Source organism: Cololabis saira, chromosome 13, assembly GCF_033807715.1.
Source record: "Cololabis saira isolate AMF1-May2022 chromosome 13, fColSai1.1, whole genome shotgun sequence".
Classification (NCBI taxonomy): domain Eukaryota; kingdom Metazoa; phylum Chordata; class Actinopteri; order Beloniformes; family Belonidae; genus Cololabis; species Cololabis saira.
In genome coordinates this window covers 20,061,003-20,084,472 of record NC_084599.1, presented here as the reverse complement: position 1 = coordinate 20,084,472, position 23,470 = coordinate 20,061,003, and the positions used below count along the sequence as shown (strand labels likewise).

Sequence of the window (23,470 nt, the reverse complement as noted above, 5' to 3'; positions counted from 1 at the left end):
CATACTGTTTTTGCTACTCATTAGGGTACAAGTATGGGATTTCGGACGCAGCCTTGAAGTGCTCCCCTCCTCCCACATTTTATGGTAAAAAAAAGGGAAATTTACTATGGGTATGAAGACCATAGATTTACATGAACGTATTGCTGAAGAAGTACATGCTCAACACTCATACTACAAATAAATGTAAGACAAGCAACCAACTAAGAGTAACACCACAGATAGACATGAGTCTACAAATGCCAAACTACACTGATGCTCCAATCAGAATGCAAGTCACATGCCAATGTAACACCACGTGTTAACTATCATAATTTCCGTCATATATGGCCTGTCTAAGGACTACATGCAAAACTATTACAGCATATGACTAAACAATCAAACAGGCCTACTGAATGAGCTGATGTGAAGGTAGGGAACAGCACATTAATAAAATAGCAATGTGTAGGCTGTTACTGTACATAATTATTACAATTTTCAATTTATATCAGTAATATTTTGAAAAGTAACTCCTGTAAGAGACTTCACAGTGACCTGTTTTATCATTTTCAACTAGAAGGTGTACACTTATTATGATAAGCAAGAAAAGTTTGACCCGTTATCATTATTATTATCAAAATTATTGATCGAGGCAAGAATGAAAAGGGAGGGGGTTGATGTTCCTTTATTTTCTTTTTCATTTATATACTACTGGTACATCCCAATAACAGTGATATCGCATTTTATTGTGGCTAAAGCCACAACATGTGTTAGACATTGAGTCCATTTAGAGCTATGTAGCAATACATTTCTTTCATAGGGCCTGCTATTCATTCTTGATAATGACCACTCCTTGGGTATATTGTTCTTAAGTAAATAAGGCAGTCATGTGTCCAGCAACTAGTCTCAAGCATGACATTGTTGGGGACTGATGAGGCCACACTGTAAGAGATGTCGAAGCTGCAGTATCTGCATGGACAAATACAGACATTACAAGCTGTAATTTTGCATTGTGACACTATACTGAAAAATACAAGCATTATATTTTCCTTGGTATTATGGCATTGTCTGTGGCAGCACAAAACCACAGAACATGCATACAGGGAGACAAAAGAGAAAGACAATGAATGAAATATTTCGTTATGCAGAAAAAAATCCAGAAGAATTGTAGGACATCTGATGAATTGTCTCTTCATCTAGTTCATGTGTGCAGTATATCTTTACCATTTCACACACTTGGGTTTGACAAAGAAAAAAAAACAAACACATTTATTTTGAAAATGTAAAAGCAGAAGTGGATTCTGAGTAATTGTGTTGGACTTGGTGCAGTGACTGAGTTCGCTGCTTCTGTAGATAAAGTTTCTGCTGCTGGAAAGATCACCTGTTTGCTTTATGTTTCAGCTCAAGTTAGGTCACAAACGACTGACAAAAGGTTTTGTTTCGTTATTTGTTGTAATATCTTAAAGTTGAGGTGTTAGCCCTTACATGGGCCTCTAATGACATTTATTTTAATGTGAGCTTGAAAACATAATGTTTCGTTGACTTTTGGATCCTTTTTTTTAATTATTATTCAAAGTAGTCAACTTGTGTCTGGTTGTCAATAAAATATAATAAATAAATATACTAATAGCTATATTAATCACAGACACAATAAGACTAAGATAGTTCAGTACAACACACTTAAAGTGTAACAAACTGTCAAGAATTCTTCGGGGACAGACTAAGTTCATTAATTATTTGTTTCTTTAATTGTACTATAGGCTTTCAGAGCGAAGGAGAAAATTGCCACTTCTCACTCCTTGTTATTTGGATGCCAGTCTTTTGTCTAAGCCAGTAGAGCCGGTTTGTCTGGGCTTTCGTGGTTTCAGATATTGAGATCACCTGAGCCCTTTCCATTTCCATGGAAACAGGGTGAGGCGAAAGAGCTAGAAAGGTGTGTTTGGATGGCTCCTTCTCATTTTTTAAAGTATAGTGAGAATGATGGTAAAAACTTCCAACACAGATACTACTTTTTTCCCACGGTAAACCTAGACCTTTAAAGAAAGTGTTATTGTTATTGCTACACAGAAAACAAAGTCCAATACAGTTACAGCAAAGACAATCAAATTAACTTCACTCATTACCTTTCGCTCCAGTTGTGTGTGGATGTTAATCCAATTCATTCCATTCATTCCAGATTTAAAATTCCTTTAATACATTCATTCATAAAACAGCCACACTAAGTATGAATCCTCATTTCAGTTCAATTTTTCATCTTAAACAAGTAAGAGATGACAATCGCAAGGGGAAAAATGAATTAACAGTGCCATAAAACCATTGTGATCTGCAAATGTCATCAGCCTATGAATAAAAGTTCATCTCACCCTCTCTATGCTTTTTGCATACAATCTTTGTATATATCAAAATAGAACGCCTCTTGGGTATCCAGAGAGTGTAATAGTCAAGTAAAAACATGAGACAAGTCTAGGTAGAAACCAAGGGAAAAGAAAGGGAGAAAAGTTGAACGGTGGGCAATCTTTGCACATGGTGAGTGGGTGTAGACCGAGAGAAGAAAGTAAGGCAAGACCAGTTTTATTTGTAGAGCACAATTCATACACAAGGGAATTACATAAAATCACAAGAACGCTAATAAAATACTAAAGCTAATAAAATACTTACTGTATATTAAAAACAATCATTAATTGATTAATTAACTTAAAAATGAGTGCAGATAAAATCCTTTCAGTTGTCATACACACAGCTAACTGTTTTCAGTCTGGATTTGAAGATTGTCAGAGTCGATGCCTGTCTCACATCTTCTGGAAGACTGTCCCAGATTTTAGCAGCATAAAATTGAAACACAGTTTCACCTTGTTTAGTCTTGACTCTGGACACTTTCTGTTTGTTTCAGTGGACCATTGACAATTATTTCAGTTTTGTCTGAGTTTAACTGGAGTAAACTGTTTTGCATCCACACACTGATCTGTTTGATACAGTGACCCAATGAATCTACAGGCCCATGTTCTCCTGCCGTCAGTGACACGTAGATCTGAGTGTAATATGCATAGTTGTGGTAGGACACATTATAGCTGCGTATTAACTGGCCTAATGGAACAATAGGAATCCCAGGACTGGCCCCTCGAGAACCCCGCAGGTCATAGCCATTTGGTCTGAGACGCAGTTGCCAATTTCAACAGAGTACCTCCTGTCCTCGAGACCTGAACCAGTTTAAAGCGGTACCGGTGATTCCCACCCAGTCTTCTAACCTCTGTAATGAGATCACATCATCAGCTGTGTCAAACGCTGCGCTCAGGTCCAGCAGAACTAAGACAGAGACTTTGCCTGCATCTGTGTTCACGCAGATATCGGTCATCACCTTAATCAGAACTGTCTCAGTGCTGTGGTGGGGCCTAAAACCGGATTGAAAAGTATCAAAAGCATCGTTAGACAGGGGAAAGTCCAAGCAATGCTTCACACTACAGTAATGAAACATTTATGGTTTTCACTTGTGGGCAGATGAGCATTTCAAATCTCTTGTAGCTATGACAGATAGTATTATCAGGCTGATCTCGCGTTATCTGAACACATGCATCAGAGAATTTGCAACCGAGACTTTGTCGCCTTGTCACCTGCTGCCGGAGGAAACAACAGATGATCAATGATTAATCTCCCACCATCAGCGACAGTGTGACACACCGGAGATGATGCAGTCAGCTTCCTTTCATATTAGCGTCATTCCTAACAGCTCAGTCACTGATGCGAAATGGTGTTCAGCAAGAGTCCTCCCTTACACACAAGCATTTATAAACAGTTTAAAATGTAAATGTTAGTGTGGAGTACAATGGAAACATGAAAATAGGTTTGAAAAAATACACATCTTACAAAGGTTGTTTAACTACTAAAGAGAATTTTAAATTAAATTAAATGTCTGTTTATTTATGGAGCCCCAGTGGGATGTGGGCAAACAAGCAAGACAGGCTATATTGTCATGAGTCATCTGGGAAGATCCTCCTGATCATACCAAGCATACCAAACATGACACTTTTTACATCCACCATATCTCATTCTTTAATCATGTGCGGAGATTACGTAAAAAAAAAAAATCCTGGAAATCCATCCATCCATTTTGTATTCCCCTCTTATCTTGTGCAGGGTCACAGGGGTGTGCTGGAGCCTATCCCAGCTCATCACAGGTGAGAGGCACAAAAAATGCTGGAAATATATTACGTAATAGTTTTATCAAATCATGCTTGTAGGCTGGTTTTTCTATGTATATTTATCATTGGAAACATTAAAGAGTGGTTGCATCATCCCATCTGCTGCCACCCCATGCATAAAGCCACCCCTAAATAAACGGGAATTAATAAATATTTGAAAGTAATCGAGTCATTTCTTTGGACTTGTTTCTTGTTTTGAGAATATGCTTGATAAGGTTATAAATGTCCTCTAAGAATCAGAGAAGGAAGTTGAACTGACTGAACACAGACAAGAAGCTTTCTTTTTTTGGTCAGTGTCTTCCACTGAAAAGGAATACTTTTTTTTCCAACTCAATCTGAGTCTTGTGACTACCTCTAATGTCCAGCAGATGTCCCTTGACTCAGCAGCATGTCCCCACAGCCCAATTACACACTGAGCTTTCACTTTATTGTTGCAGGGATGAACACCAGGGACGCCCTGGCAGGGAGTGATGAACACTTGTCTCACTTATCAGTTCATTTTTAACCGAAAACAAGTTGGCAGACGAGTTTCTCGTGGAGTTTGGCTGGATTTGTTGGTGGAAACTGCATATCTTTTAATCTCTGCATTTGCTTCTAAGAACTCTTTTCAAAGAAAACGACTCCAGCTCAACACCCGGGAAAATACGTGGTAAAATGAATCAGGAAACCAGATGAATCATGGAGCTCTTGCTTAATTTGTTCTTGGTAGAATGCACCAGTCATTCCTGCTGTTTAAATATATAGTTACAGGTGGCTGATCTTGAGCATCCGTGTAATTTGGCGCATGCTTTGGCACTATACCACCACATAGGATCCCTACAGAGGTCTTTTTTTTACAACTAATATCAAACTGTCTTAAATGATTAAGTTTCTACTGCAAATACCTTTAATAACAAAGAGATACTTCCCCATCACAGCTCACCCCTGCACACTTCAGTGTGTTTGCACATTTTTTCATTAGTTAGCGGTAGGTCACACATTTCATTTTTGTTGATCTATCCAACTATGTCCAAAGGTATTCAGATCTACTGTATATCTGTTGAAAAGACCTCTGGGTAATCAAAAATGAACCAGGACCTTATATATCAATTTGCATTGTAGTATCTTTCTGCAGGCTATGGCATATAACACATTTAAAAAGCTGTTTTTACCATAACATTGAAATTATGATTTTTGAGAAATTGTTCATTTTTTCAGGTTTTTGTATCGGACTGTAGTTGAAAGGACAGGTTTTTCTTTGTTGTACTTTTGTCTTGAGTGTAAACTGTAACTAGCAACTATCCAGCAGCTCTTGTGATGAAGGATGGCGAAGGCCTATTGAAGGGAATATTTCTTTCTTTCTTTCTGTTTGAGTTTATAACTATTATTGCTATTATCATCTTTAATTCGGAAGTAATTGTGATGGGGAGCTAAGCTAAGAGCGTCTCGAAATAAATTCAAAAGCACATTTTTACCATCTATAACAGGGATGGGGAAACCTGGTCCTCAAAGGATGCTTTCCTGCATGTTTTAGATGTTTCTCTGTTTCAACACACCCAGATACAAATGACTGTCATTAACAGACCTTGGTGAAGCTGAATATGACCATTAATTAAGATCAGGTGTGTTACTGCAAGGAGACAGATAAAACACACAGGACTGTGGCCCTTAAGGACCTGGATTCCTCACCCCTGATCTAAAACAACATGATACTAATTACTCATAAATACTTCACACAACAACCACACTTAGAGGGGAAAAAGGATAGATGTATTTTCTTGTGGAAAAAAACCCCAAGAACTCTATTAACTCTGCTGCAGTGAACACAGTTTACAGTCTTCTGAAACTAAGATGTTGCGACCCCTGTTTTTCTTTATGCTTTTATATGGGTATAACCCACCACCGGTGGTGTGAACTTTACTGCATCTGCAATGATGTGCAGCACATTTCTGTCACACAGGTGAGAAAGATCTATTACAACCTTTGAAAAGAAAAATCCCACTCTCACAGGTGACCTAAAATGCACATGTTTTTCTTCTGCTTAGAGGCTACACGTTTTTCTTTTCTCTTTCAAAGAGGGGTGATATGCTTTTGATTAAAGATAATAATTTAGTCCAGAACAGAGAATTTTAGTCCATTTAAAAGCTTATTCTTTCAGTATCACAGGGTGCTTTTGCAAGCACTGCTCTCCTCAGGTATGTCAATGCACAGCAAGACAAAAGGTAGCCCTTTATATTTTTTTAACCACGTAGAGGAGATGATCCTGCTGCATATCCTTTAATGTTTTAATTGTTCCTGCCTCCAATAAAAGGCTGCGTGCAGCACAAGCTCGTAGCAGTGATGACTGATGTTTTATCTATTTTTTTTTTTTACTTTTCACAAAAGGGACCTGAGCTAAGGTCACCATTAGAGTCCTGTGTTTTATAGTTGTAAAGATGTACCCTTGCCTCTTCAATTATATCCATGCTCATTGGAGCCTAAAATTGAAAAACGGTATCACAGATGTGTAATAAAAGTTGTTGCAAACTTCTGAAGTTGTATTTGTGGTGAGGACAGACAAAGGGTTTCCTCCCAACTGACTCTTCCATGAAAGAGGAATTTGTGCAGTTGCACACTAGAGCAATGCGCCAGCACCCCAGAGTCTTAGAAATCTAAAGTGTCATTTGATGAAGATTTATACATAAGGCCATCAGGTCCTTGAGTCAAACATATGTTTTGCTTCAACTTTCAAACCTACATGCACTTCTGTCAGAAAGCTTTTGTATATAAGAATGAGCTTCCTCTGCTTATCAAAAGCTCAGACATAGTATTGTTGATTTGACTGATTCACTGTAAAGTTTATTTTACTCCGCCCTGTGTCATATCATGTGAGCAATAGGAAAAAGTGTTGAATGTGCCGCTCTTTGTGTTTAAATTTTATAGTCATGCTCGGACCTGAAAGAAGGACAGCCATGTCAGGTATAAACCTCATCATTGAGTCCACTTGTGTGCTGACAATGTGTTACTTCAGACAGAAATACCGAAATGAAAGCAAAAGTGCATTTTTGTGGGGTTATATGTGTGCTTTGTAAGGTTATATGTGTGTGTACTTTTATCTGCACAACTACAATTATTAATTCCTTGAAAATGTGTATTTATGCAAAAAAGAAAAGAACATATCAGTAAAGTATGCATTTTTGTAACTATATTATATTTCAGACTATTGGTTTGTAAAACTGAGTGGCAGTTGGTAGCTTTAACAAGAAGAAAGTAGGCTAACCATAAACTATCTGAAAATTATCTGCTTTTCAATCACATATCATGAGTAAATATATTTATATAAATAAACACCTTGGTCATTTGTACGCAAATGTAACGCTTGCAGAAGGATATTTAAACACACTTATACTCTGATCAAGGGCAGCACGGTGGCTTGGTGGTTAGCACTGTTGCCTCACAGCGAGAAGGTTCCCGGTTCCACTCCCAGGCCTGGCGGGGTCTTTCTGTGTGGAGTTTGCATGTTCTCCCCGTGCTTGTGCGGGTTCTGTCTGGGTACTCCGGCTTCCTCCCACAGTCCAAAAACATGTGTAGTAGGTTAACTGATGATTCTAAATTGCCTGTAGGTGTGAGTGTGAGTATGTCTGGTTGTTTGTATATCTATAGGATGTACTTCCTGCAGCAGCTGAAGAAGTTCAACCTGCCAAATAAAATGATGTTGCAGTTCTACACGGCCATCATTGAGTCCATCCTCACCTCCTCCATCACCATCTGGTACGCTGCTGCCACTGTAAAGGACAGGAGCAGGCTGCAGCGTATCATCCGCTCTGCAGAGAAGGTGATTGGCTGCAATCTTCCATCTCTCCAGGACCTGCACGCGTGCAGGAAATATTGCAGCAGACCCCTCACTCTGGATTCTGGACTCTGTTTCAGACTCTTCCCTCTGGCACTCTCCCCCTGTGGTCTATCAGGACCAAAACCTCACGCCACAAAAACAGTTTTTGCAGCTGTCCTCATCAACAAGGCCCCGGACCACCCTGGACTGCCCCCCACCCCACTCTATGTTACATTTACGTAAAGACTCCAATCCTGACCTCATGCGTTACATTAATGCACATCCTAGGTCAACTTTGCACAGACTCAAATCCGGCACTTTAAAACCTCATGTTGTACATTTTCTCTCATGTTGTACATTTTTTCTTTTCATTATATATTTGTTCTTTGTATTGCACCAATCACCACAACAAATTCCTTGTGTGTGTTTAACACAGTGGTTCTCACATGGGGGTATGCGTACCCCTGGGGGTACGTGAAGGCACTCCAGGGGGTACGTGAGATTTTGAAATATACATATATTTAAAAAGTAGCATCCATGCAAAAATCCTTTAAAAATAAATATTTCATATATAATTGAGGAAAATATAAGCCTAAATTCATAAAATGAATTTTATCTTCAGGAGTAGGCTATTCAACTTATTATCCTAAAACCTCACGTATCCCCCACACCAGGATGGTTCCACCTAACCTGTCAATCACCAGGCTTCACCTGTCAATCACTTGGATCAACGATGGAGTCGTGGTTGAAGCATAGCAGCAATATTTTTACGTTTAATAAATCAGTTACTGATGGCACAGTGCTCTGTTTTAGGTCTTTTTTTACAATCCAAAGTACTTTGCACTGGTTAGGGGGTACTTGGCTGAAAAAATATTTCACAGGGGGTACATCACTGAAAAAAGGTTGAGGACCACTGGTTTAACAAACTTGGCATTAAACTTATTTCTGATTCTGATTATATGGCCCTGGGATGGACTGGTGACCTGTCCAGGTGAACCCCTGCCTCTCCCCTATGATGAGCTGGGATAGACTCCAGCAGACCCTCATGACCCTGCAAAGCATAAAAGCGGGTATACAAAATGGATTATTTATTTATTTATTTTTATTTATACAATGACAATAGTACATTTTTTATCATACAAGGACAAATAATTTGTGCAGGAGAGGAAAAGAAGCCCGAAGGGCTTATAAAAAATCCTCCCCCTCAATACAAAATCACCAAAACAAATCAATCAATAGAAAAAGAATAGAAAGAAAAGAAAAGGTAAAAGAAACAAAGAAAAATACAATAAACACCCAAACAAAAATATCCATGAAATGGCAATTTCATTTTAGTACGAATAGCCTGTTAATTTTGTCTATATAAAAGATACCCCATTAAGTTGGTCCTAAACATTTTTAAGGATGACACTAACTTAAGAGATCTATCTAAACAGTTCCAGAGTTGAGGGCCATGGAATTTGATAAAGGATTGGTGACTGGAGGTACGACAAAGAGGTAAATGAAAGTTCTTCCCACCTCTAACTGAATAAGAAGGAATATCTGATGATAACAGAAAAAAATTATGAAAAGTGCCTGGAATGTCTTGTTTGAAATGAATGAACTTAAACATAAACAGGCATGTTTGAAACTTGTTAATAGAAAAAATTTATAATAATTTAAATTTGCTAAATAAGGGTGCAGAAGGTGCTTGATGATGATGGATGGATGAATGATACTCTAATCACGACAAACAAACAAACAAACTGTTTGTTTCTGCTCTTTGACGGTGGATGGGCGTTGCCCGTCCAATCAGATGTCAGGAACTTCCACCGATACGCCCCCAAAAGGACAGCTCCCTCTCAAGCAAACTTGGGAAGGCTTCACTGTTTCAGGAAAGGCCCGCCTACGTCAGAAATGCTCGATTCTGATTGGCTCCGCGGCTGTCAATCACCGCTGAGTGACGTCAGCGGCAGCGCCACACCGGGGCTGAGGAGTGGGTGACGAGAAATGATAACCAGCAGCAGCAGCAAAAACCACCGAAAAAACCGTTATAATGCACGAAAGGCGAGGCTGTATTTGACTTTTGTCGTAGTATTCGAGTGACTTGTGTTGCAAAGCTTCTCTCTTTAGGGGTTTAGGCTAAAGGAGTGTCTAAAGGTGTCCTGTTTTAGTCAGAGCTGTCAAGTTTTCGGGCTAGTTGGCTGCAGTTCCAGGGATGGCTGGCTGAGCTATCCCAGCTAGCCGCCACTTTAGCCCGTCCCGATCTGCGGGATCCTCCAGCAGGACATCCGCTCGGGTCATTCCGGAGCTTTGGCGTGGGTCGGAGAGAAGGGACGAGGAGCCGTGTTGGATGGACGGTTTTTCCGGGGGTTGACCGTCACCGCGCAGGGGGAGCTTGATCGCAGGTTTCAGGGCGGCTATAGGCTCGCACTCGGCCGGACTCCGACCAGCCCAGGGACCCGCTGCTCGCTGCAGCCGCACCCGGGACCAACCCCAGCCAGCCAGGCACTAGGATTCACCCACCAAAGCGATAACTGCGGTTAAAAAGGGGGATTATTGAGTTTTTGCAGCGTTACAGCGTTAGCAGAAACAGCTACCAGGCTAAGCAGCGAATCATCCAAACAAACACCAGCTCACTCGGGCAAGACTGGTGATTAAAATGGTGATTTGCCACTTTGGAGGCCGTTTTAATGTGTGTGCTGACATGCTGCATTGCGGATTATTTGTGATCACCCGATCCCCGTTCGTGAATATTTATTCCCTGTGATTAAAACAAACTCACGCAAAAAGCTGTCCGATATCTTAACATTTGACAGCAGTTTTAGCAGCAAGCAGAGGGAAGGGAAGGCCAGGGTTCTGGACTGAGCAACTTGATAGTGTCTGCACTTGTTGAAACAAGACTCTTGCGTAAAAAAGAAACAAAACAAAAAAAACAACAGGGTATTTTATTTGATACTTTGTGAGAGGTGTAGTCCTGCGACCCCTTGTGAATCGGGCCCCTTTTTCAGCCCATGCAGTGATGACTTTAGACTCCATGATGGCTTGTTGCCTGAGTGAAGAGGCGAAGGAGTCCAAAAGGATCAACGCTGAGATCGAGAAACAACTTCGACGTGACAAGAGAGACGCGAGGAGGGAGCTGAAGCTTCTTCTGTTGGGTAGGTCTGGACGATCCAGCCGTTTTTACGTGGTTGTATGGTGCAGATTTCACATGCAAAACACTGCAAACCGCAATTGCTCAAGCCACATTGCCCATATCACCACAGGATTTGTTTGCGACCTGACATGCAAAATTACATTCTCATGCGGTTTTCAGATGAGCTGTGTGAGGGAGAACAGCTAGTGACCTAGGAATTTAAGTATGCTTCAAAGATACATCTGGTGACTGAAATTTCATTCAGTCATAATATCTACTATGCGTCTTCAAAGCTCCACAGCCACAGGAGGTCACTGGAGATTTGAAGAAACAACGTTGGTATAATGATGATGATGATAATGAATAATTATAACAACTTTATATCGTTTTTTTCTCTGCAAAGAATAACATTAAGGTCCTTTTAATGGTGACTATGGTAGTGATGATGGTGCTACTCATTTATTATGCTTTCACATTTGATTTCCTTGTTCTGATGCCTTTTCAGTCTTTGTTTTGTCTGTGCTTTGCTGTAACCATTACTGATAATAAAATGTTTAGAATTAAAAGATGATAAAAAAATCAATGTAAGTATTTTCTTTAAGAAATGATGCTAATATTGATTTTTAGGCGTGTACAAAAACATTGAGGCTTATTATAATGATTGCTGTAGATACTGAATTTAACGTTGGTCTAGTATCATTTACCAAACAATTTTGAGCAGTTCTGTCCTGCTGTGTCCTTAGCCATCTTTCACGTTGTTTAAGTTTTAAACTGCTTGTAAAATGGGACTGAAATGATCAAGAGGAGATGGTTTTTAATTAAGTCTGCTGCTGCAAAAAAAAGGCAACACTCTCTGAGTGCATGGCCTGAAAATGGCCTTCAGTGATGTAGCAAGCTTTGGGGAATAACTTCTCCAGACTGTTGGCAGTGTAAAAGTGGAGTAGCTAATCCATTATTCCTTGTGATGTAACATTGACAGAAAAAAGTGTTTTTTGCACTGTGCACGGAAGTCAAAGGTTAAGTGTACTGACGGAGCAGCACCAGAAGAACTGGCAGGGTATCATGTTAAAGGATACCGCCGACTCTTATTTGTTGTCACAGGTGACTGAATACACACTTCCTGCTTGTAAGGATGTTCTCCCTCATAGCTATGTCAACATCCCACACTAGTGGGGAAAGCAGCTCTTTAATAACCGTTTCCTTGTCTCATGTCCCATATAATCCTTACTCATGGGTTGTAGTATCCTTGTTTGATCTTCAGGGTGGCAACACTTGTCAAATGCTGGAAATTCACTTGCATCGATGTCATTTCAGATTTTATTTAAACATATTAAATCATAGGTGTTACATTTTTATTGGCAAGTAAATCTATAGTTTTCATTTTTAACAAAATATGACCAGAATACCATTTAAAAGTGACTTAATAGTGAGTAAATGTTAACCAGAAGTTTGAAGTTGGTAGAGCAAAATGTCAACATCATCACCTCTGGCATTTAATTGCTTTTACTTTCGTTTATATTAGGGATGGGCGAAATGTCAAAAATATCACAATTAAACAAAAAAACATGATTTTGATTTTACCACGATCTTAAATTGAAAAAATAAAAACGGAGAATAAATGTTGCTAAGGGTTATAATAATTTAAAAAGACTACTAAAATTGAGTTTAGAGCCGTCCGACACATTAAAAACTAGGATAGCAGCGCACCATTGTCCTCAATGCAGAAATAAGACCAGAAAAAAAAAATCTTGAATGATTGTACAGTAGTTGTCTCAATAATTGATGTTTTGTCTGTCAGTTTTCATGTTTTGCCAGTTGTTTCATTCTTATTTACATTCTGTTCAGTATTCCAACTTTCTAGAAAGCTGGTTTGTGTAAAAAATCTTTCCTTCAAGCTCATTAAAGTGAAAAATGTAATTGCACTCTGATAGCTGAATTAACTTTAAACCTTTTGCTGAATTTTTACCAGTACATCTTTTTTTTTGGAAAAGTATATTTACGGCTGAGCATCTCCTTTTGAGCAGGTGTTTGAACCGCTCATTTTTGTACCGTCTTTAAGGGTACCATATCCTGCGAACGGTTCCTGACGTGCGAACGGTTTCTGTGCACACTTTGCAAATCACATTTGCTTGAGCTTGATCACTTGCGTAAAATCCAAACCAATTCCATATAATTGAGGTGGAATTTTTTTGCGACCAACTCTGTTTGGCTTTCAGTCATCGCTCTCCATGCGCTACGGCTACACACACAAACAAGGTGGCGGGTAGGAAAGCCGTAATTCGCTATGATTGGTTGGTCAGATTGACGACATCAATACTTCTCGTGAGTTGGTGAATCCAGCATAGAATTGCAATTTGTAAAATGTGCCCTAGACAATCCCATGATCTGCACTTTGAAAGATCGTCTTTACATTGTAATCCTTCACGATCTAATATTGTCATATTGGCAACCCCTAGTTTATATATATGACTACTTGGGTACAATGGGTAGCTTGTGAGTTTGAGCAATTCAGCCAGCTTCTGAATGGTAAAATGGCAAGGTAAAAACTGTAGCAGGGGGATAAAATATGGCTGCTCGGTAATTGGAAGGATTTTTTTTGGTCAACATTGAAATCATGATTATTAAATAAGTAAACAATGAGTTTTGAAGCATTTATGAAACTTCACATAATGTTTCTATAGTAAGCTTGAATTGCAGACTGATAAAAATTTCCGACTGAATAAACTGATTCAGGCCAACAGAGCAAATGCTGATAGTGCTCCCCAAAGAGTCCCTTAAATGTTTTTTAACCAGAAAGGGCAGCGTGACTGTGATATTGAGGTAGTTGCACGAGAAAGGAGTCACCTGTGAACAACTGGTAGTCGGTGCCTAAAGTGGGTGTGTCATTCGCAATATGAGAGATGAAAATGTGGCAAAATAATTGTTTTTACACAATTGCATAATTTCTTTTGTGTTCGTTGAGAGCTAAAAATCTACCAAGTAAAAAGCCTTATGATGACATCTGGCAAACGGCTGAAGCTCTAACAGACTGGGGGCGTTTTCAGTGGGGCTGAAATGATTCCTCGAATAATTCGACTAATTCGATTACAAAAAATGATCGAGGAATTTTCTCTGCCCCGAGGAATCGTTTAATTTTGCCAGCTCAAAGCATGGTATTTCGCCCGGACTCCGTTTAATGCGGCACAACGTGCTGACGCCACACATGTAAAGGTAGAAGAAAGAGGCGGCGGATATGTTTGGTTTTTGTAACATGCCATGCTCAGGCAGTCTGCAATGGCCCAGACGGGAGACACATGTAGCTCAGTGCTTAACTTTTAATCCACTTTATATTCTTCTGGTCCGTTCTCCTATATGTTCCCCCTCTAACCCGGTACATACATAGGTTCCTTTAAACATCTACCTACATATTTGTGCGTGCACATGTGTAGAAACGTCAGCCATTATGGCCTGCGCTCACAGAACTTTATCCAAATGCAGGTCCCGAGAGCCTGAGTCTGAACTGAACTGGGTAAAAAAAAATTCAAATCCATTTTAAAAGACAGAGAAATTAGCTCTCTCAGTTCTTGTGACTGCCCCGTTGTGTAAATTTTACCATTGTTTTTCTATTGTTTCCCCGGAATGTGTGACTGACTGTCTGTGTTCGTACTGTATGTATGTATTGTTGTATTCTTTTTATGCTGCCATTTTGGCCAGGTCACTCTTGAAAAAGAGGTTTTAATCTCAATGAGTTTTTTACCTGGTTAAATAAAGGATATATATATCTGTTCCTGCTACAGTTTTAACAAAAAGAAAATGTGCTCCAATACAGCAGGTCTCATAATTTTATTTTGAACGCTGGAAAACTTAACTAGAACTTAAAATTAGCTTGACACAAATGAAATTTCAATTGAAACACTTGGGAAAAACACCTAATCTTTTAAGTGATGTGTGATATCAGGTGTAATGGCATTTTTAGGTTAGAAATAAGAACATTTCTTGGTAAGATCCTTAGTTTTTTGAGTGAAGGCAGTGAATTTGGTCAACTGGTGTAAGTTCAGGGTTTTTAAATGCACAGCCATGAACCTACTGTATTACATAATTTAGTCTTAGTAATGTCAATTACTAAGACTTTAATTACTACTGTCTAACATCTTATGTATATTTATAATTGCTCTTTAACTAAACAAAAATATGTTTTATCCGATTACTCGAATAATCGATGGAATTTTCAGAAGAATACTCGATTACTAAAATATTCGATAGCTGCAGCCCTAGTTTTCAGAACTGCATACTGGAGATTGTACTGAAGTGTTTGTGTACTGTGTACTACATTTTTGCGAAATAAGTATATAATATTAGTATAGTACAGGGGTGGCCAACCCTGGTCCTCGAGAGCCACATTCCTGCATGTTTTAGATGTTACCCTGCTTCAACACACCATGATACAAGTACCTGTGAAAGTACCAGAATTGTGCAGACCTTGATGACAATCTAATTAGGACCATTAATCAGAATCAAGTGTGTTGAAGTAGGGTAACATCTAAAACATGCAGGAGTGTGGCTCTGGAGGACCAGGGTTGGCCACCCCTGGTATAGTAGTATAGCCTGCTGCTTCATAAAACTTCCTGGGCTTTTAACCCTTGCTGGATGCAATAAAGTATTTAGGCCATATGAAGCAGCTGCTCAGCTCAACCAGTACCAATGTATTAGACATCAAATGGTTGTGACTTCCAGATAAGCGGTGGAAAATGTATGGATGGTTGTGACTTTTCAAAGTTACTGTTAAATGTAAGAATGCTTCAATAATTTGAGATTCTGCTGTTAGGACATAAATGTGGCATCTGTGATCATATATGCCAGTTTTCAATTTAAGTATGTGTGTGGAGGGGGCATTTTACAAGGTGGTGTGCATTCCAGGTGTTTGTCAGGATGATCTTCCTTTTTTTTTTCATGTGGTCAGCTAGTACATGGTACAGGCACCAGGGTCAGAGGAGTGTTCTGTAGCAAATTAAAGTCACCAGTACTTGATTTAACATGTACATTTTTCTGTTGTGCCAGATAAATCTACATTTAACATCACCCAGCTTGAACTAACTCCATGTTAAAATGAATGGCCGATTTGAAACCCAGTTCAGCAGGGCGTCTCCTGTCTTTTCCATTGTTGAAGTAGTCTTATGCTGCGCTGTATGCTGCCAACACTTTGAACAATGACAAGCTGTTTTAATTCTGTGACCTAATAGCCTCCTTCTTCATTTCTTTCTTTCTTCTATAACCCTCATCTCCTCTGATCCATCCTCATGGTCCCTTCTCCACTCTCCAGTCCTGTTCATAGAAGGATGCATCACGAAAAACTTAAATCTCTCATTTGATATAAGGATTGGATCATCATATCATTTAATTTTTTTATTACTTAATTAAACATAATAAGCTGTTTATAAACACTTACACGTGTGCTTTAATGTTCTTTTTGATAACTTCTTTTTTGTTATATACAAAGTGTATATTGGCTTATTGTGCCATTTTTAAGTTCATGTAATTGATATTGTTCTATTGACATGTTTTTATTTAGGTGCTATTTTATCAGCAGGGATTATAAGTATGAGATATTAATTAACTTATGTTTTTAAGTGTTGCTTGTAGAAAGTGGTTTGAGAACCATTAAGTCAGACTATTTAAATAATCCAGTTTAGATCTCTGTTTTAGCAGCAGAAGAGTCATGTTCTGACTCATCGGTTGCATCTGGCATCCATCACCATTTTTACTGGAAGGACTTATCACAGGAGGAGAAAACCCCACAGTGGCCTAAGGTTAGATAGCTGAGAAGAGACTCTCCAACAGCCTGAACTTGGAGAGGAAACATCAACTGGGGCTGAAATTATTCTTCAAGAAACTCAACCGTTGAATCGTCCATAAGGTTTCTTTTTTTTGTTTTTATTTTTTAGTTTATTTTAAAACATCAGGATGGGCATCATAGGTGAAAATTCTTTCATGGTTGTGGCATTGATGGCAGCCCCTGGTACCATTTGCTGCTGCAAAGACAGTCAATTTCTGACTGACTGTATATGTATCTCTTTATAGGATTGTTACATCTCATTTTGCGTTATTAGTTTATTTATTTATTTCTAAGGTGGGGGGATATGACCTCCAGTGGTTAATTGACTGTTTTAACTTGATTAATGAGAAACAGTTTAGTGTGTCTGAATTTTTGTCCTCATAGAGCATTGACAAGTTTTTTCTGTGAATATAATTGTCTTTTAAAACTGGGATATTTTAAACTAGGATATTTTTCTATTGTAATAGCTCATCTTTTTGGTTTTAAGATGAGTGAGGGGAAAGGCACAAATAATCTAAATCATCTGTGTATTTTGTAATTTATTGAATATTTCAGACAACTTAAACCAAAGCACAAGTCACTTGAAATGAAAAGGTTCACATTTTAGTTTGTGTGTGTGTGTGTCTGTGTGTGTGTTTCTTTTTGTTTTTTTGTTTTGTTTTTCTTAAAGGAAAATATAACAATCACTACATATTTTGACAGCATTACAAAATGGCAACCAAGCAGTGGTAGTGCACTACATAGTGAGTAGGGGTTGATTTCAGACACAGCTCCTCTCTATTTCAGCCTTACATTATTCATTTTCAGTTGCATAATTGTGTTGTAAGTATTGAGACTCATTGGTAGTGTTAACATTTGGTCACTGAAACTGTTTTCTGCAGTGTTTACATTTCACTTCTCTTCATTCAGTGTTGTCTTCAGAAAAGTCAATGTGTCCAAATGATGGAGACTGCGTCTTTCTTTGGTACAAGTACTTATGCTGGATTCACATATCAACATTGTGGCAACGCACAATGGAGGGCGTGTTCGACCCTCCTGGCTGATGCTGTCGTCATGGCATGGGATTATTTAGGCTTTTCATAGTTATCTGCCAACCTTTGTTTTTGGGTGCATTCTGTTCATCAGAAGTGCAGGGAGAGGGGTGAATTTCACGGTTGATGATGGCATGATACGATTTTTTTCCTCTATTGTCCTCTGATGTGTGTTGGAAAACAGCAAGCTTTCGCTTTTGACATGCCACCGTGCACAGTTTCAAAAGCTAGGCTCTACCCTTGTTGCCACAACTGGATTGGTTGACAGGTGCTATGACCTGGGAAAAGTTAAACCCCACCACCACACACACACACTCTTGACAGAGGCAATGGCCTCTGTCAACACAACACTGTTCATTTCGGCAAGGAATGATATTACGATCATCACAGTCTATGGAGATGGATTCAAGATTACAGTGTGAATCCAGCATTAGAGTTGCTTAGTTGTCTGTGTTTGAGTTCTCTTCAGACTATTAATTTACTGCACAATCGCTCTGTAAGGTCACTCATAGGTTTTCTCGAGTAGTTTTGAAGCCTGTTTTCCTCGTACTGTGTGGTGCCATGACACAAAAAGGGGGAACAAAAAGACCTAGGAATCTGGTTGGAATACTCCCACTTTAAGTCAATCAAAGTTGGCCGTGGCTACCAGCTCTCCTGCTGGTTCACGGTGGAGGAGCTGTGGAGTTGGTGGTAGATGCTTGCAACTCCAGTTTAAAGTGTTATTTCAATGGCAAAATCAGTGTTACGTTTAGCCAAAGCTGCTTTAGGACCAGTTGCTGATTGCTTAGCTAAGTTTTATAGCATGACAATGGCCACACTCTCTATTCGAAGTACACCAAGTCTGGACGTGTGTACTTGGGTAGTTCATACTTGTACCACTCAGGAAAATGTAGCTTAGGACGCAAGAACCAATGTTTGTCTTTCTTCAATTGAAACAGTAGTGTACTTGATTACATCACAGCTAAGCTAACAGGCAGACATGTATTGAAAAACATATGCATTTTAATATAAAAATAAACAATAAATAAATAAATAAAACATAAATAAATAATACAACTGAGAATGGACTGTCCATTTTGCAAGTTAAAGTTTTGATAACCACTACTTTTATAGAATGTGTTTTTAATAGGTGACAAGAAAAAACTCTGAAAAGGTTTAAGGAAATTTTATAATAGCCTTCATCTTTATAACTTATTCTATATCTTTTTCTCCTTTCTCTTCCGCTATTTCCACTATTCACAAGATGTACACAAGTCTTTACTTCATGCTTTCTCGATAATATGGACAGATCAAGTACTCATGGGGGGGGGGGGGTTTGGACCGACTTGAGATGTGGATTTGAGAATTGGAACAGTACTTTGTCTGCAGATGATAATTCATAAGAATTCAAGTACAGAAAAGTGCCACAGCCACAGACTGATGAGGAAGTGATGATGGTTAGCTATCAGCTAAGCCAGTCAAATGTCTGTACCACTTATTGTTCACTTTAAATTGTTTTATATATAAATTTACCTGATGTAATACAAAAGAAACAATTTCTCCCAAAGCATACAGATTGTATGGATTTGAAATCTAGTTTAAGACTAAAACCGTTTTTTAAACCAGGCTGTAAATATGTATTTATTTATTTTTTCTGCTTTAAAGATTGACATTTTCATATAAAGGCCCTCTTTCTCTTTTTCAAAATATGTTTGTTCATTACTTTGAATGACAGATTGCCTCTGCTGAGCACAACGTACTGTTTGTATGAAATGTAGGAAAACAAAGATATAGCCTGCTTGCAATAAAACTCCAGATAAAGACTGTCTTCATCTACAGTCGTCACATTTATGTGAACTCAAACATGGTAGGGAGAAGGTCTTCATCACTCCCAAAACTGTTAATATCTCTGTTTTTCTTTGGAAGGGTAATTAAAATAATTTTGCAGATCAGATATTTATTTATTTACTTTTTGATCGTGTAGTTTACACATACAAAATGAGATGGAAATATGTTGCTTTCCATCTTCTATTTATAGTTAAAAACACTTAAAGCAAGGAACTAGTGATGCCCCGATACCATTTTTTTCACACAGAGTAGCCTATGAGTACGAGTATTTTAATTTGTGTACTCGCCGATACCGAGTACCGATACAATACTACAATACTACCACAAAAATAACTACACTAAAAATGCAATGAAAAATGCAATGAATTGGAAGACAGGTTTTATTTGCAACAGAAATTCAATTTTAAACAAAACTCAGCCGGCCGGGCTTTCCTCCGTGGCCCAGTCGCGCTGGGAGCACCCACCCCCCCCGGCCACGTGCTGCGCCGACAGCCTGCAGTTTGCCTTGCTTCTGTCGTTGTCCCTTATTTTGAAATATGTCCACACTGCTGACATCCCGCTTGCATTAATTGTCGCCATCTTGCCTGAAATGGTGCTGCCAGTCTCACTCACGGATATCACTCTCTTCTCATAACCACGCTGGCGGCGGCTGCGGCGGCTGCTCCGACGCCAGGCTGCACACTCACCTGGGGAGCCGCGGGGCGGCTCAACATCTCCCCCTAGAGTCACTAACCAGTAACTACAACAACAATGAAGTGGTATCGGGGTGTGGTATCTGAGAATTTTTGCGAGTACAAGTATATGAGAGCAGTATCGGCCCCGGGGCATCCCTACAAGGAACAACTTTCAACAGCTCAAGTCTCTGAATAAAAAATGTTAAAAGTGCAATTAGAACATTAATTCAAGAAAAAATGTCAATGGACTAATCAAAAGTGTAGTAGAACAAAAGTGCAAACATATGTATGATACCTGCTTACTAAAAAAGTATAGATTAGAAATTGAGGCTCTTCTTAGATTAAATAAGATCATATTTGTGTGTATTCATAGGCGTTTCTCCTCTTACACTGAGATGATGTTTCATGTGTATCGCCATGTTTCATGTGTTGCAATGCTTGCATGGCTTCCTTGTGTATCGGTGGGTAATCCCAACATACTGTGATCGTTTTGACCACCCCCTCTAAAATAAAGAATATATTATGATTTTTTTTTTTATGCCTTTTTTTTTTTTTTTCCCCCCACCGGTATGGTGATTCATGTTTCTGCGTTGAACCATCCCAGCAGCTTGAGATCCTTGGCTCTTACCTATCTCAGAAATGTAATTGTGTGTTGGACCGATGCTTAGAGACATGCTTAGAGCTTCATCAGGAGTTCATACTGTGAAACTACACAAGGCCCCAGGCAGTGAAAGATATTTACCTGAGCTCGTAATCGAAACAGGAGTCAGGACACTGCATATACTTTGTCCCTCAATTTGCACACTACTCAAAACTGTACCATCTGAGTTGATGAGTATTTGTTTAAGGCAACTCCCAAGGATGTCTCATGCATGTAGCTTGCCTACACCTGTAATGGTTTCTCTTTTATATGTCTTGCAGTTAGGTAAGCATAGTTAGGTAAGCCCTTCATTCTCTATATTTGTTTGCTTCCATGTTTGCTGCTTCCAAGGTAACGATAGGCTTTTGTTGAATTAATAGACCTTAAGACATTAACAACAATGAACAACTCAAACACAGACGTTAAAATGACCTATATAATCTCTGGAGAGTGTTTGTATATTTAATATCATTGTTGGCCATCATGGGAATGCTCTCTGGTATCCCAAATATCCATAAAGGCATTTGGCACCTCTGAGGGCTGTTTCACAAAACCAGGATAGCAGATTAAGCTGGGATTTTCTAGATATCCTGGTTGAATTAAGCCTTGATTAGGTTTCACAAAAGCAGTACCACATAAGTTACCGTGGTGATATATCCTGTGCAGCTAGCCTGCTCCAGACCAGGCTAACAGCCAGGCTTAGTTAGGCCTGAGCTCTATCTGTTTGGTCAGCGGCCACACCGATCAGAAACCAATGTGTTTTGTCTGTGAGTCTGTTTTGGACTTTAAAAAAATAAATAAATTGGAGCCACGCCCTCACCGTTTCACAGATGATCTGTGTTGGGCTCAGATGTATTGCAAGTGGTATGCTCTTATATGCAGTCGGGGATGGCGAAAATCTTAGCATGGTGGCCACTATTTTCCATACCATCAGAACGGTGTATTTGGCATTAAAAGAATATATGCAAATCTTCATAACCTTCCCCGCCCACTAGGGCTGGGCGATATGGACCAAAAGTCATATCTCGATATTTTCTAGCTAAATGGCGATACTCGATATATATCTCGATATTTTTTCTGTGCCTTAATTGGGGTTTCCCCCAAAGCATTATAGCATCTCTTAGCTTCATTTTTTTCTGAGGCAAACCCTTAAAAAAACAGTCAGTTTTAATACAAAGCCTCGTGCCAAATGTCACACAGGTACCTTTTGTTAACAGAGGTCTGCACAATATCAAAATGTATAAAACAAATTAAATAAAAATAAACTGCCTGCATATATAGAATAAAAATGCTTCTTGAATAAAATAAAACAAATATTCCTTTCCTGCATAACAATTAAATTAAAATACACTGTGCAATTAATACAATGTAGACAGTAACAGGCAGACTTTTCCACTGAGGTTGACAGTTGTGCAAATAACAAAACATTTGTGCAAATCTCAAATAAAACATTCAAGTCAATTTGTCACAAAATAAGCTATATCAAAATCGTTAAAAAAAAAATGTAAAAAAAAAAAAAATGTAATTTTTTTTTTTTTTTTTTTTTTTAAATCGATATAAACGATATTGTCTCGTACCATATCGTGTTTGAAAATATATCGATATATATTAAAATCTCGATATATCGCCCAGCCCTACCGCCCACATTTTATTTTTCAGTCATTTCCACCATTAACCAAGTTCATATTAACCTAGTGTAGACAGGTGCCAATAGTCTATGCCTTTGAATAATACTGACTGGATAAATGTTAGCCAGTCGGTCAGTCCATATCATACTACAGAAATGTGTTATGTTGCATATTCAGTAGTGGAGTGATGTACCATGTATTTAGGGGTCAGTTTCTATGGATCACAGTCAGTGGCTGCCTGGATCCCCTCTAAAGCAGGCCTCCCTTCATTTATACCAAGGGATTAGCTCTTCTGCTGGGGTGGATTCTGGGGATGTTGGGCCACGCCCGGTGCCAGACACATGAACCCAAAACGGCTAAAATAAATACAGGGATGAAATATGTGAGCAGGCACCTCTGCTATCTAAGTCAGTACAAGTCATTTGTACATTTTAGTCAACATTTTTTCCCAGATGCTTACCAGTTGGTGTTCTTATATTTAGTCTTGACCTGTTGCCAAGTCTTCTTTGGTGCAGTCATGTTCCTACTGTATAAATATTGATAAGATGTGTAACAAAAAAAAGAGTAACACTTTTTTTTTAAAGGTAATTTTTATTTGATTTTATTTTTTCTGCACTAATGGTCTTTATTCAAACTAGGTGGACAGGAAATAGGTATATAGGGAGGGGGCAAAACACGCAGGAAAAAGCAACAGCCTGGATTTGAACCTGCGATGGCTGCATTAGGGCAATAGCCTCTGTGAATGGTCCCTGCTCTTCCTATTGAGCTATCCAGGGCCCAG

General features: G+C 38.9%; 1 protein-coding gene across 1 annotated transcript in view; it reads left to right on the top strand.

Annotated features, from left to right (window-relative positions):
• Window positions 1-9,937: 9,937 nt before the first annotated feature.
• LOC133458368 (guanine nucleotide-binding protein G(q) subunit alpha-like) overlaps window positions 9,938-23,470 on the top strand; it is a 43,729-nt gene continuing 30,196 nt past the window's right edge. Inside the window, exon 1 of the mRNA XM_061738178.1 lies at window positions 9,938-11,099. Within this exon, the coding sequence (XP_061594162.1) occupies window positions 10,964-11,099 (136 nt within the window). The 5' untranslated portion in view covers window positions 9,938-10,963. The remainder of the gene's footprint in view (window positions 11,100-23,470) is intronic.